Below are 17154 nucleotides of genomic sequence, written 5' to 3'. Positions count from 1 at the left end.
CTTACTGTCTACTCTTGTCACATTTTCCAAATGGGACCATGATTTCCACTTCTCAATTTAAATTATTTTTATTGCTTTAAATGACTTTAAATCTCATTTGAGCGTTACCAAAAAGCGTTACTTTTTAAAAAATTAAAAATAGTCTAAAAAAAACCTTAAAATGTCTAAAAATAGTAACTTTATGCCAAGAATGGGACTAAATGGGACCAAATGGGACCACTTTCTCATTTTTTTCAAGTCATGGTCCCATTTTAAGATCTGATATATAGTCACTTTGCATGGTTTTTTGATAGCCAGTCCCAGCGGGATTCACGCCAAGAAATGTATGGGACCAGACCAAATGGGACCAAACGTGAAATTCATGGTCCCGGCGGCCAGTCTAGCTCTGATTTAAGATTCAGTGATAAGAATATTCTGATAAGATGAATAAGTTCACTTGAGAATCATCTGAGCAGATAAGACATCTGCAGAAGCTAAGATATGACTTTTATACTGTGAATTCTGATAAGTCAGAATAGCACAGTCTTTGCTAAGAATCTGATTATAACAAAGATATTAACACTGTTATTTATGAATTCTAGTCTATAAGACAATGAGTTTCTACTGAGATGAACAGTCTGCAGTATATGCAAGAAAAGAAGAAATCATATTCTCATTAAAACTAAAAAACAAGAAAATAAACAGGGCTGTGAACACAATTTAGAGATTAATAATGAAAAAACAAAGAAAACTCACACTCACATTCTTAACACTCATAACACTTAATTCTCTCACAACTATCAATTTTCTTCTTCAAAGAAGCAGAGAGTATCATACTCACAGTACAGATAATTATTGCATTTGATACAAAGATTATCAGAAATGTACAGACTTCAGAGAAGCTGAATATCAGAGTGCATGCAATTGCAGCAGAACCTTGAAGACTGATCATCTGTGTATGTGATTAGATATCTCTTACAAAGCTGTATCTGCTTTCTCAGTTATGCTGAAGTATTCAGTCTGAAAATAATTGAGATATGAAGAGAGAGCTCATCTGCTCAGATTAACTTCTGTTATAAATTCATGACATTCACATTATCTTGATTACCTGAATTTTACAGGTATCTGAGAACTCATCTCTTATCAACAATGAGATTGCAGAAATGCACTGCAGTGTGAGAATCATTGATAGAAAATCTAGACATATTCACATATGTCTGATCAGAGATTGTGTGAGCAAAGAAGAAGTGATCATAGATCTGCAGAGCTGCAGAAGACACTGATAACACTGAGAGCTTTATAAGAACTGTTAGCTAGAGTCTGTAAGAAATTACTTATAAGAAGACTTACAGTAAAGAAGAGAACTGCACTGCTTGAAGTCAGAAACTGATCTAAGAAAGGCATGAGATTGACCGCTGACCTGAAGATCAGTTGCAGTGACAGAGCTGAAAGAGATGAAGACACAGTTATAAGTGACAGCATTTCTGCTTCATCAGCTGATAAAAAGTGATCAGAGAAGTTATGAGAATACTCATGAGAAGCTCAGCAGTAGTCAGACATTATTTATGAAGATATTGAAATTGAAAAATTTTTTTATTCTTGAGAAGTTCTTGAATTAATACACAGATATTGTCAGAAACACTCTCTCTCTATCATCTGAGTGAAAACACTTTGCAGATGAATGAGAATACTCACAGTTTATGAGAATGAGAGCTGTTACAGAAAAAGAGAAAAGAAGATAAGATTCTGTGAACAGATCTGAGATATTTATACTACTCTAGAGAGGTTTGCTTACACTGTGAGTGATTTCACAGAACAGTCAGATCACTCTAATAAACAAGAGTGATTGTGAATCACAGACCTGAATCTTTCTATGTGACTACAAAGAGTGATTGCAGATTGTGAATATCTTGATTCTACAATTCTACAGAGTTGATGAAAGAATAAAAAATTCCTCACAATTCTACAGTGTCAAAGAACAATGATTTGTAAGAATGAGTGAAAGATCAACTCATGAATACTTCTCTTTAATAAGAATAATCTCACAGAGAGTGATTCATCTGTGAGATGAATCTGTGTGATAGTCACATAAGAATCTTATGAAAATGATTAAGAGTCAACTGAAACTCTTCTGTATGAAAGATATGAGATAAATCTGTGTAATAGTCAGAGAAGAATCTATAAATTACAAAGAATCTCACAGAATAAGAAACTGAGTGACAGACTCTTTTCTCTTTGTAATAATAAGGGATTTTTCCTCACTGAGGTTTTTTATAGATATAAAGAGTTTTTAGTGAGTATCACTGCAGTGCTGAGCTAATTCTATGAAGTCACTCAGTGAAAGGCTTTACAGATGAAGCCTTAGAGAGAGAGAAGTATGTAAGAAATTTCACTTCTTACAGATTCTTTATCTCTATTTCTATCTCTTATGTAATCAATAGAGCTAGCAGCCCTTGACTACACACAACTATATAGACTGAAGTTCACAAATACTATTCACAACTCAGCTTGAATGCTATTATACATTTGACTTCTATATTTTATCTTTCTATCACAAATACTTCTAGTAGTTAACAGTACATATCACACCAAGCTGCAAACATCTGAATAATCGCCTGTGAGTACTTATTCTTACATTTTACTGTATTCTTCATCAATGTCAGAATCAAGAGATTCATTGTTGAAAGTTTTAACTGATTATAGTTATTTTCTCAGATATCAATTATTCATCAGAGGTTCTAGTGATGTTCTCAGCAGACATGAGTCTGAGAAGTGAAAACTCTCTCAATAGCATCACTGCAGACCCGCTGAAGCAATAGATAAAAAAATAGACAAGAGTAATTAAATAAGAGAGCTGAGATTTCTCTGATCTAGAAGATTCAATTCTCTACAGTGTATTAATAATTCTTTCATAGATTCATCTACAGAAACCTTGTTACAACTTTTACTTTCTTTAAATAATTAAGTTTAACTAACTTTTCAGCTCTGAGCAGTTATTGCTAATCTCTCTGAGTCAGTCTAAAGACCTCACTGAGCCATTCAATCAGTAGTAGCAATGAGTGATGTGTACAAAGAGTAGAGACATAATCAGTACAAGCTGATGACTTATATCTACTAGGCATTTCTCATTGAAGAGCAATAATTGTAATACTCTATTCTCAGCATAACAGAGTTTAACAAGATTATTCAGATCTCTCAGTCAAGATAATGTACTTACTGACCCTGTCAGTGTAGCGCATGTGCGGCTCAGAATATCTAAGAGTATCACAGATCTGTTACTATTTCAAACTTTTATTAGCTTGAGCTGATAGTCTCTCTAAGAAGTGAGCAGTCTGCAAATGTGAGCTGAGCTATTTAGCAGGTTAAGATCTCATTCATTATCATAATTAAGTAGATAAATCACTTCATTAACTAAGAACAGTCATACATCATCATTTAAAAGATCAAGAAAGAGCTCTTAATCTGTCAATTCTTATTTTGTCTGAATCTGATGAGTTTCCCTGTGTTGAGTCAAATTAAGCCGCAGGCTTCACACCTTGTGATGCTCTTTCATCAATTTCTTTAAGTTTCAGTCTTGTGATCATACTCTCTTTTTTGCCCCGGTGGCTGAATGGTTAATGCAGCCACCTGGTAGCGCCTTGGCATGGGAAATCAAGGTGTGTGGGTTCGAAACCCGCAGGGGATACATTAAATCCGGAACTCAAGCACCTCAGGTTTTTAATAAATACAGAGGTGTACAAATCGCTTCAATAAAATCGCTCTATGTTTCTGGGCTGGGAAGTTATTATCGCATGTATCTAATTGTCACTTCTTTGTATTTTCTATGTTCTTGTTATCTTGATGTGGTCTCAACACCTGTATTTCCTCCTGTATAATCAACACTTGACCTGTATTTAACATCACGCAAGGACTCATCATAAGCTCCGCTTGCATATGAGTATAATGAAAGAATAATAATAATAATAATAATAATAATAATAATAATAATAATCATACTCTCTTCAGAACTTAAAAACTTTGATTTCTTATAAGATGCTGAACAGGTCATTATAAGAACTCTGTTCAATTCCTAGTCAGTATAGTTTATAATTAAGATTATAATAATATCTGATTATTTTTCTTTTTATTACTTTGTTCTTAAAGTTGCAAGTCAGTTCACTGAAATCTCAGTGTATAATGAGATAACACTTCTCATGACTCTATCTCTTTGCAGTCATTTTATTCATGACTGAGACTTCAAGCTAACAGGTTTATAATAGTTTTTATGATATACTCTTCATTTGCAGATATTTAATACTGAATGAGCAGAGCTCTGTCAGAGATGTAATTGATCTGATTGACTACTGTACTTATCTGATCTTCACATATCTCTCACTAGATTACAATTCAATCAGGTTTGTTATCAGATGCACAGTCTTACTGTTCTTTGAACAGATCAGCTCTATTACTAGAATTGTTTAGCATTAGTTGTTAATCTATATAATACTGCATTATCACTCTAGAGCAGAATCTTTGCAGTACTTCTATCTTTATAAACTTATTGACTTCTTTGAAACTTCAGGCACATCAGTAGATTCAAATCACTCAAAGAGTCTCAGAGAACAAGATTTAACACCTCATCACATCTGCTTCATTTTTAAACTGTCTGCTATTATGTGTATATCTCATAAGAATAAGAGCACTTCAACTAGTGAGAGAGTTAAGTGCAATGTCTGTCATCTTGTGCCAGAGGCATTTCATCTCTCTTCATACAGTTCTAGTAATTGAACACTCTCAGAAAAGATGTTTTGCTATTTGAGACATGTAGCATCTTAGACAGTGTTGTAGTTTCATTCAGATTACACCTGTTCTGACTTTGACTAGAATTCTTTTTCAGTAAAGATCACTAAATTCAGAATAGTCAATTGTTTGATAATAAAGACTTTTTCAGATACTTCTTTCTGAGATTTCAGTCAGGTCTATGCTATCTCTTCTACAACTGTCTTTAAGAGGCCTAAGCAGGTTCTTTGACACATAGGTGTTCTTCAGTAGATGTTGATACATTTTCTTACAGAGGGCTGAGATTGAAATTGACTGATTAAGTCTTTGACTTCACACCTCTGTGTGTCTAAATCTCACAATGTTTTCAGATATCTGAGACTGTTGCAGCAGTCTGATTCACTCTTGTGAGAAAATCTTCACCACTCTTTTTACCACTGCTATATATCTCTGTAAGAGTTTATTTTCTACTCTTGAGAAATTTCATATCTGTGATATAATTAAGATAGGTTCATTCAGATCTTTCTCTTCAAATAGGTCTTTTCACACTTCAGTATTTCACCTTGATGCGTTATAACTCTTACTTAATACAGAGTGATATCAGAAGTATATATTCTCTATATCATTTCAGCTGCTCAGTGATACATCTCACTTTCTACAAGCTTTGCTTCATCAACTTCAGAAGAACTTATTATTATTATTATTATTATTCTTCAATTATAGATGTATGCAGTCAGAGACTATGACATCTACCTGAGAACTAAAAGTTCTCAGGGTTTTTCCTATATCTGTAAAGTTAACTATTATACATTCATCAATTTCAGATATGCAAAATCAGAAAATTCCAGCTCAGAATACAAAAACTGTTTACAAATTACAGTGTTTTAACATCGTCTGATACTTTGAAACCATTTGACAATATCATGACAAAGGAAAAGAGAACACAGTCTTAAAGATAGACACATTAAATAGATAGACAGAAAGAAATTGAAAGAAAAAGATAAAATAAAGAAAGACTGTAACAAAACAAATTATTAAAAGATAGTATATAGCTGTTTTAACAGACTATATCTGGTTGATTTCCTCCTCTTCATATTCAGATAATTCTGAATTTAGCCATTTTCTTGTAGCTGCTTGAGTTTCTGATAGAAAGTCTATTAAGTATTTAATTCCTGTCTCAGTTGAGAATAAGAATCTCATATTTAATTGATTTAAATCATACTTCTCTTTCAATCTGGCTCTGAGACTATTGTATAATGCACAGTGCATTACAATATGCTCAGAATTCTCATTTGTATTACAGAATGAGCATTCTATTGAGTCAAATCTATCATCAAATCTTTGTATATAAGATTTGAAATAGCTATGTCCTAGTTTCAGCTGTATTATAGATGAGAATATTTTCTTTTTACATTTAATTGAACAAGATTTCCACTTGGGTTTTGTTTCAAATCTTGAATAATGTATACTCTTCTTTTGTTTCTGCCAGCTTTCATTTCACTTGTTTAAACAAGATTCTTTTATTTTTCTCTTTATAAAAAACCAGGACACAATTTTTTGAATAGATCTGCTTAATTCTGCACCCTTTTTTGCAGCTGAATCAGCCAATTCATTGCCATGAATATTCATATGAGCAGGAACTCAGTGTAGATGAATTATCAGCTTTGATGTTCTTCTCTTTCTTTTGAATTTTCAAAACAGAGTTTAAGATCAGTTCAAGATTCATTTGATCATTATAAATCTGACTATTTCTAAGTCTTTTCAAAGCAGCTTGACTATCAGAGAATATTCATGCCTCTTTCAAACAATTTCCTCTTTTATGAGATTTTATTTCAATAAGTTTGAAAGCTTTCACTATTGCAAATAGTTCAGCATCAAAGACTTCACATTCAGAGCCTAGATTCCAGAAATCTAAGATAAAATTGATATTATCTTTAGTATAAGCAATGCCTGTGTCTAATCTATTCAAGTTCTCATTTTTTGAGCCATCTGAATAAATCAGAATAGAGTCTTTTATATTGATTGTAGAAATTCTCTTCAAATGCTGTTCATATTCTTTCTCTTTTGATAGTTTACTTATTTGTAAGTCTATAAGAGATTCAAGCTTTTCTCTTCAGAGAGATAACCTCTCATGATCAAGTTTTTCAACATTTAAAGAAGAAAATTGATTTTTAATCAGAGAGCATAGTCTGTACAATTGAGAAGACATTTTCTTTGAAGAATTATTTTCATTCCAATCAAGAAATCTATTTCAATCCAGTTCATTTTCAGAGTTAATTGATGAAAATGAAGAGAAGACTCTTTCTCTGATTATATAATTTAAGCTCATCTTTACAACTCTCAGAGTATAGTTCATACAGGCCTTTTCAAATCTAATAGCAGGAGAAGGAATTGAAGCTTCAATTTCCATTGCTTTAATAGGAGATGATTTGAATGCTCTCAGAATTCTTCTCAAGACTCTGTTTTGCAGACTTTGAAAGAGTTCAGTGAAATTCCCTTGATTATTCCATCAAACTTGAACTCTATAATCAGCTACTGATGTAATACAGGCTATATATAACTGTCTCATAGCCTGGAAGGATAGACCTCTCTCTGTATTTGATAGTCTGATTATGTTGTTCAATAGTCTTTCTGTCTTGACAGTTCTTTGTTGAATGTGATATTTAAAATTCAACTTGGAGTTTAACCATACTTCTAATCATTTGACATTTACACTGGGTTTAATCTCTCTATTTAAAAGAGTTAGAGATAGTTCTTTCTCATTGAATCTAGAAAAGAAATGAGTTAACTCAGTTTTATTCATATTAAATTGAATTTGATTGATATCTGCTCTAACAAAGATTTCCTTTGCAGCTTCTTCAATTACTTTCAAATTCTCTTTGATAGTTTTTGAGCTGTAGACTAGACCAATATCATCCACATAACTCAGAGATCGCACTATTCTCATATTTCTATTTTTGAATAGATATGCAGTGTATATTGTAAATAAAATGAGTGAGATTGAAGATCCCTGTGATACTTCTATTTTTATCTCAGTCTTGTCTTGTTTCATTCCATCAAAGAAAAGTTGTATACTTCTTTTAGATATAAAACAGTTAACTCATTTTATTAGAGAAAGTGGCAGTTTTAATATCTTCAATGTCTGAATTAACTTTGCCTTTGAAACATGATCAAATGCTTCTTTTATATCAATAAAAACTGCAGTTGAGACCAGACCCTCATGCTTTGCTATTTGAATATCATGAACAACTGAGAGAACAGTGTCAATTGCAGAACACTGTTTTCTACCTCTCATTTATTCACTGAATAAAAGAGAATCATCTATAGAGCTTATAAAAGATAGTCAAGTAGCTATTATCTTTTCTAAAACCTTTCCTAGGCAGTTCAATAGAGATATTACTCTATATGACTTAGGAATTGAAGTTTTTCTATTAGGTTTTGCAAGAATCACTCCAGTGGCTTCTCTCCAGCATTCAGGATGATATCCATTTTTCAAGAGATTGAAAAAGAGCTCAAAATATTCATTCTTTAAGTAGGAATATGTATTCTGAATAATCAAGTGATTAATTGAATCAGAACCTGCAGTAGTTTTAACAGAACTTGAGAAGATAGCTGACTCTAATTCATCTTGTGTAAGATCAGGCCATTCCCAGTCATTTTCATCAATGTAGTTGAGAAGTGATATATTCTCTTTCTCTGAATCTGAATCTGAATCTGGTGAGTTCTGAAAGAGAATTCTCATGAAAGCTTGACATTTTTCCTCAAAAGAGTTTGCTGTATATGATTCATTCTGAAACTCATATTCTAAGGCTGGAAGTTTTGCTACACTTCTTGTTTTAGTATAGTTAAAAGCTTTAAAAACTTTCTTCTCTTATGCTTCTTCAAGAAATTTATTCCAGCAGTCTGTTTTAGCTCTTTTAATATCTGAAAAATATTCATTTCTGACAGCTTTGAACTCTTCATCAGATATTACATCATTCTTTCAATCTCTTCTAGCAGTAGCTAATTCTTTTCTTTTAGATGAGATATTCTCATTTCATCAAGGTTTTGAATACTCAGAAGATTTTCTCTTTAAAATATTATCTCTAACACTTGTTACAATAATACATGTAATAAGCTTCACTCTATTCTCAAGCATTTCATTTGAGATATCTTGACCAGAATTTCAATATAGCTCATTCTGTTTCAAAAGAACTTGATTGATGGAGAAAAATTGAGTGTATAAGTCACTTATATCTGAGATTATAACTAAGTGATGAACTGTCTTACTTCTACAGTTAGTTCCGTATGAATTATATCTATCATTAACTGACTTCAGATTGGCTTTTCCTCTGACTTCTTATCTAACTCACTTTCAAGAGCGTGAATTCAGTACATGTTGGTTTGAAAATGAGAGTTCATGAATACAAAGACTCAAGAATAAATCTCAAAGCTCAAACACAGTGTTCAAACTGTTAAAGATATGAACACTTTGCAATGTTCTGTTTCAGAGACTCAAAATGTGCATTCTGTGCCAGAGATCACAAAACTAGTGAGCATGAATGTGAAACATGCTCAAAAAGAGATGAAATATGTCAACACACTCTGCTTAAATGCTCTAATTGCAAAGAAAAACATGCATCTAGCTCAAAAGAATGTATGTTTGCTTCAAGAACTCAAAAGAACTGAAGAAAAGATGAAGCTGAAAGCAAATCTAGAACTGAAGAGAATAGTCAAGTCAGTAAACTCACAACTACAAGCTCAAAAAGAAGAAACTCTCAACTATCTAAATCTTCAAACTTCAATTCTTCAGCTAAATGTAAACAGAATTTGAATTCTCAAACTTCTGTTAAGATTAGAGAATTGAGAAATGACTCTGATAATAAACTAGATATAATACAAGCAGTTGAGATTCCTGCTTTTCAGAATAGTTATAATCTACTATCTAATGATAGTGATTAGATTCTACTCTACTCTCTTTTAGTATGAATATACAATAAAAACAACAAAAAAAGTTTAAAAACTCTTCAAAAATCACATTTATTCAAAATAATGTAGATAGAAACTCAAATTGCATTTATTCTTATCTTTAAATTGCATTTGAATAAAAAGTTGATTTTATACTGCTTCAGAAGCCGAATTTTGATACTGAGCAAAAATATGTTATTTCTCATTCAAGCTACTACTGCTTTTTATCTCAAAAGTCTGAGATAAAGTCAAGAGTAGTGATCTATGAAAGAAAGAGATCAAGATATTAATTTAATCTAAGATTTGATATCATGTCTGACTCTGATATTCTGGTGAATGATATTATAGATAAAGAGAATAAGTTTGATATCATACAGCTCATAAATATCTATAATGAAAAGTCATTGAAGAAAAATGATAACATCTGAACAATTAATAGAGAGTTTCTGAACATAACTTCATTAAGAAACTCTATAATTATAGGAGATTTCAATGCACATCATCTCTGATAAAATTCAGAATGCAAAAGAGCAGTAAGAGCTGATAATCTGATTGAATGAATCTTTGAGCATTCAATAGATTTAGTTAACAAGTCTGATTAACAAACATTCTTTAGAAAAGGCATGAAACAGAAATCTATTATAGATCTAACCTTCATATCACAAAATCTAATAGAAAGAAGATGTAAGAGGCCTACACCGAATAGATCAGTATAATATTATAGGTCTTATATAACAAAGATAAAAACGCTAGAGAAGGAAAGAAAGAGAAAGTGCGAGAATCAGCGATCGAGGTGGATATTTATACGCGTATGTGGTGGCGTACGCGGTGGAGCTTCGGGGCGGAAGAATATATGCGCGTTCGTAGCAGCCGAGGATCGGTGATCGAGAATGGCCGAGAATCGGAGTGGCGATCGAGAATGGCCGAGGATCGGAGCGTACGTAGAATCTGTGAAGTGTAACGGAATAGTCTATATGATTGCTCAGGGTGGCGGCCGAGGATCGGCGATCGAGAATGGCCGAGGATCGGAGTGTACGTGGAATCTGTGGAGTGTAACGGAATAGTCTATATGATTGATCAGGCGCAGCCCGCCACAGAAGACTTGTAAACTGATTTATTGATTCAAATGAGACATCAGAATCAGGTCATGAGATTATTCAATTTGATATTGAACTGAGTAAGAAATAAATGAGTGAAAATCCTCTTCTCTCTAATCAGTTTAACTTTGAAAAAGCTGACTGGAAGGCAGTTGAAGAAAGCATAAAACTGTTAAAATCTGAAAGACAGAGTGAGCTGTATTAGAATTCTGATCAAGATATTTCAAATGAAATGCTTGAGAATAGAGTGAAGCTCATTACATCTATTATTCTACTAAGTGTTAAAGACAATATTTCAAAGAGAAAGTCTTCTGAGTATTCAAAACCTTGATAAAATAAGAATATTATATCTAAAAGAAAATAATTGACTACTGCTAGAAGAGATTGAAAGAATGATATAATTTCTGATAAAGAGTTTAAAGCTGTCAGAAATGAATATTTTTCAGATATTAAAAAAGCTAAAACAGACTGCTGAAATAAATTTCTTGAAGAAGTATAAGAAAAAGAAGTTTTTAAAGCTTTTAACTATACTAAAACAAGAAGTGTAGCAAAACTTTCAATCTTAGAATATGAGTTTCAGAATGAATCATATACAGCAAACTCTTTTGAGAAAAAATGTCAAGCTTTTATAAGAACTCTTTTTCAAAACTCATCAGATTCAGATTCAGAGAAAGAGAATATATCACTTCTTAACTATATTAATGAAAATGACTGAAAATGACCTGATCTTACTCAAGATGAATTAGAGTCAGCTATCTTCTCAAGTTTAGTTAAGACTAGACTGACCGTGTGACCGTGTCTGAGACCAGGATCAAACTTTACAGTTATTATATTGTCTAAAAGCATTACTTCTGATCATGATTTGTGTTCATTACATTGATCTCAAATCACATTATTTCAAATATTAAAGATCTCAGATTCACTTTTCAAATAAAAATCTAGTTCTGAATAAAGAATATGTTTGAATTCTTAGTCACATTTTCATTCTGATCTCATTATTGAGAATGATATTAAATAAGATTATGAAATCACTTCTCACTTACATAATATTATAACATAGTGCTCATTTGTTGAAAATTCAACAGAGAGTGTTATCAAATATCATTACTTTTCTGAACACAGATCATAATTCATATAATTTTAATTATGAAAAAAATATAAAATACAAAAAAAAACAAAAAACAAAAAACAAAACAAAAACAAGAAAAAATCAGAATGAATGAAAAAAAAAAGAAAAGAAAAAGAAAAAAACAAAAAATAAAAATAAAAAAAATCAAGATTGCAGAGTCACAGTACTCTTAAAATACTCACTCTTCAGAGTCTTTACAATGTTCATTATCAACTGTGTATCTCTCACAGTGAGAGTAACACAGCTGTAATAAGTCATTGTCTTAATATCATCTAATAAATAATCAGTATATATCTGTATAAATGTGAATATTTAGAAAATATACACTTAAAAAGTGTGATCAGGATGAACTCTGCTGTCACTTGAATGACATCAAGAGCAGAACACTGAAATTGATAATTCTTCTTATCAATTTCACAGACAAGGCAGGTGAAGATGATCTTGAGAAATATAAGATTCTCTGACTTCTGATAAAAACAGATCTCACAGAGAGACTCTATTTTCATAATATCAGAGACTGAGTGTTATCAAAAAGCATTACTTTTATGCAATGCACATGTACTTACTGCAATGATTCATTCTCTGCATATATAACTGAGAGTTACAGCTTTCTCACACTGCACAGCTCTCTCTGAGATGCTGATACTAGTTTGCAATTTACACAGTCTCTCAGTTCAGCATGCACTGTGCATATACAGCTCTGTGTGCTGAGGCTGTGTTGATCATTATGATCTGATATGATACTCGCTTTTCACAGACCATGTTTCATTTGAAGAAAGAGAGAGAAGATGTGACTGTGATTTTATTAAGAGAGAATGAATAGTTAGTAATATTGAATGTAATTTAGTTCTTCTGTATTTAAAATTTGATTAGTCTATACTCTTCAATTTGAGAGTTTCTAGAAGTGTTTTAATAGTTTTCATACTAGCTTGAATTTAGTGATGAGTTGAAGAAGAAGAGAAAAGAGAGAAGAAAGAAATGAGAATAACTTATTTTTATAATATGAAAACAGAGAATTGCTGCAATTATTCTTTCTAGTAATAAAGATCTGTTTTCTGCATGTATCTCTGATATAGATTATATAATAACTGTATACAAATAATATCAACACTGTATGTATTAAATGAAGATGATGTTGCTATGCAATACTATAGCTGTTTCTATATATCTCTGAAAGCTGTTAATATTTTCTTTGTCTCTTTATATTTGATAAGTCAGTAATATATTTCAATGCACTCTCTCTTTCATTATTATTATTATTATCATCATCATCATCATCATTATTATTATCATCATTACTATTATCATCATCTTTACTATCATTATCATCATTATCATCATTATTATTATTATTATTATTATATTATTTCTGGCTCTCTCTTCTACCTTCATCTCTCTTCAATACTCACTGAAATCAATCATGTCATCTCTCTTCAAATATTCTGCGGTCCTGTGGACCATCAAGGCGCGTGAGCGCTGTCATAGATTGAAGAGAGAGAAGAACAAGATGTTCAAGTGAGAGAAGACTGATTGCAAGACACATTATAATGCCTTGAAGAGGCTCTGTAAGAGAGTAGAATGATAATGATTTTAAGTAACACTTCTGATAGATTTAGACTGAACTAAGTATAGAAATAATGTGAATGACACTATCTGTGAGAGATTGAAGAAGAAGACAGTGAAGAGTTTTATATAGCAGCAGTGAGATCAGAAGAAGTTCTGAGAATGATTTGAGTTCAAGATAAAGAGAGAAAGAGAGAAGAAGAGTGTTACTATAAATAAGCAGTAATAGAAAGAGATTGAGAGAGTGTTGAAGCAGGAGATAAAGAAGTCAAAACTGATAAGTTTTTTATTTATTGAGAGATAACAATTTTTAGTAACACTTTTATTCTCTAATTGATTAGCAGAAGCTGGCAGAGAAGAAGAGAATTGAGGTCTTATTCAGGTCTCAAATGCACTTCATGATTCAGAACATTGAGAAGACAGCTCTGCTCTCTGAGCATGCTAATCTGCTTGCTGCTGAGATGGAATCTGAGACAGCAGATCAGGAAATGCAGGATTTTGAAGCACAGGTTGACCTGACTGAGAGAAAGCAGTGAGAACCCTCTTCTGAGAAGGCAGTGAAGAGAGATTTTGAGGTGATTATCATCTCAGATAAGGAGAAGAAGAAGAAGAAGCAGAAGAAGAAGAAGAAGAATAAGAAGTGAATTATGAAGAATGATAAGAAGAATGAGAAACAGAAGAAGTAGATTTTTTTCTTTTTATATTAGTTAGTTGTAAGTTTAAGTTTTTAATTATTAATAATTAAAATTGATTTTGAGTTTTCAAAAATTATTGTACAAGTTGTAATCAAGTCAGGAATGATATATATATATATATATATGTTTAACTATCATGATTCACAAATCACTATAATGTATAAGTATCAATATTTTTTCAATATTAATATTCATAATATTAATATATTTTTAATGATATTATCTGATAACATAATTTGATAACACTCTCTTTCACAATATTAATATATTTCAAGAAATATGACAGAGATTAATCAAGATTATTTGTTTACTTTTATACATTAATAATATTCAATCTGAGTTAGTATTAAAATTATAACTAAGCTAAGAAACAAGATTATTTTCTCTTATATTAATTCTTCTTACACACATCAGTGATCAGTTATTGAAAATAAATTATTATCTTTCTTAAATTATTATCATATCTTCTGAATTCACTTCTTTCACTTCTTTTACTTCTATTGAAGATTTATAAACTCTTTAAGAAATCACTGTGAATTACAAAGTCTACATTATTTACAATTCAACACAGAATGCTCTCTTTCAGTCATGATGAATAATCACTTCATTCTTCATATCTGATTCCAGGTCATGAAATTTATGAAAAACTCAACACAAACACTGAGATGATCTATGAAATAATTATCAACAGGTTGTATTGTAGATTACTGAAGAGTCATCTCTCTGCTACAATTACTGTAACTTCATTCAGAAACATTTATCATGAACTGATTATAGCTCTGAAGAAATTTTCTGACATCTGAAGTCATCAGAATGCAGATAATAAAAGAAAAATAATCAGAAAATTACTACTGAGCTGATAAGTTGCTCTATCAGATAACAATTTTTGATAATACTAACTTTCTAATTTGAAGAAAATCATGTGAAAACAATCATGTATCAGTACTCTGATTTCACAACTCTTATCTGATAACTTCTGTGAATAATTACTTTGCATGTGTATATCTCTGAATCTTTCTCTTTAATCAATTGAAAACCCCGAATTCTGAACACTTCTTCAAATGCTTAATTCAAATCTTCATATTTCACATCAATCCTGTCTTCAGTTCAACCTTGAGATACACTACAAAGTCAATATACAACATCTAGAATCAGAGTTGAAGAATCATTGAAGAGTGTCTCTCACAGTGAATGCATAGACTAGTACAAACAATCTTGCATTTATAAGAGTTACATGTTATTATATTGATGAGAACTGGACTTATCAAGAGACATTAATTGAATTTGAATTATTGATCAGTAGTCATACTGAGAATTATATGACAGAGATATTAATGACTGTGATTAAAAATGACTATTAAGATATTAGTCTCAGTCTTCTTACAATTACAACTGACAATGCTGTGAATAACTACACTATGATGAAGAGCTTAGAGCAAAAATTGGCTTTGCATTTCTGAAATAATAAACAAGGTCATATCCCCTGCATTGCTCATGTGGTTTAACTTGTGATGCAAACACTGATAAAGAATCTTAACATTGAGACAAAGAATAATGAGATGACTGATTCTTGAGATGAGAATGAGATGAAAGAGATTACTCAAGTAACTTTTGCATCTACTTTGCAAAAGATAATATTTTTTGACAACACTTTTTGATATTGCTTTTTAATAATACTTTTTGATAATGCTACTGTTAATTTTGAATAGATTGACTAATAATTTAAATATCACAGATTTAAAACATTGCTAATGTAATTTGTATCTCCTCTAAATAATAACAATGATTTCATGATATTTAATAAATAAATAAATCAGTCACATCACTGAATATGATACAGAATAGTAGAATACAGTGAAGTTTAACATATAAGATGACTGTTCAGACTCTTTGATTATGTCAGATGATTGATCATTGAGTGCAACACTCTGATTGAGAAAAGATTCAGATATTGAAACTTTCTGATATGAAGTGAACTCAGTTGAAATATGTGATTGATTTACTGTTTCAGTTTTATAAGATAACAAAGACAGTCTTAATCACTTATACATCAATGCTGCAGTCAGCTTGATAAGTGTATAACAGTTTATTTACTTATCTTGAGAAGCAGTTGAATCACTTAAAAAGAAATTCAGTCTGAGATAATGCTATAGCACAGGCTATTATTACTGTAAGAGATAAACTGGTATATTACTACAGTAAAACTGAACAATCTTTTGCAGAGTACTATGCTGTAGTAGCTCTACTAGATCTCTCTCATCAAGTTAATATCTACACTTCTCAAGATTGAACAGAGAAGAAACAAGACTCATATATCAAATTAGCTCAAGACTACTACAATGCCAACTATCAGAGATTTGAATGAGCAGATATTTAAGATGTGAAGACAGTGAAATACAATTCTCTAGTAAGTAATAATCTTTGATAACACTTCATATTCTATAGAACTATAATACTAACTTTGAAACAGAACTTGTATACATTGATTGCAACTGAAAATCAGGCAAAACTACATGCTTGTAAAACTGAATTTGACTGCTATCTTCAAGATGATTCAATGAATTTACACATCAAATCAATTCTAGAGTTATGAAAAATTGTTGAGAGTATATATTCAACTGTTGCACTGATAGCACATGATATTCTGACAATTTCATTGACAGAGGTGAGAATGAAGTGAAAGTTCAACTCAAGTTAAGATATTTATCACTATCACTGAGAATAATTACAAGAAGAAACAATCAAGAAACTCATGATTGTAAAACATGGAATTATCAGACAGTTTAATACCTCTGATCACAGTATATCAGAGAAGTGTAGTTTTCATGAGAAAGTGAAGAATAAACTTGTACAAGAATGTATTTAGTTGTTTCATAAGTGTTATCAATAATCATTATCAAATTCTGATTATATAAGTAATCACTGAATGAACTGAATGAGACTGATTTTAATCTTCAGTCTCAGTCTCATTCGGACCATGATTTCC

At 31.3% G+C, this 17154-nt stretch overlaps 1 protein-coding gene across 1 annotated transcript; it reads left to right on the top strand.

Moving 5' to 3' along the window:
- Positions 1-13330: 13330 nt before the first annotated feature.
- BDCG_17648 (uncharacterized protein) lies at positions 13331-14009 on the top strand (the record flags this gene model as incomplete). The annotated part of the gene is made up of 2 exons (XM_045426741.1): positions 13331-13425; positions 13856-14009. The coding sequence occupies 2 exons, from the start codon at positions 13331-13333 to the stop codon at positions 14007-14009; spliced, it is 249 nt and encodes an 82-aa protein (XP_045282303.1).
- Positions 14010-17154: the final 3145 nt, after the last annotated feature.

The sequence above is a fragment of the Blastomyces dermatitidis genome (genome assembly GCF_000003525.1).
Source record: "Blastomyces dermatitidis ER-3 genomic scaffold supercont1.9, whole genome shotgun sequence".
NCBI lineage: Eukaryota > Fungi > Ascomycota > Eurotiomycetes > Onygenales > Ajellomycetaceae > Blastomyces > Blastomyces dermatitidis.
Note: the sequence above shows the minus strand (reverse complement) of the source record. Positions and strands in the feature narration are given on the sequence as shown.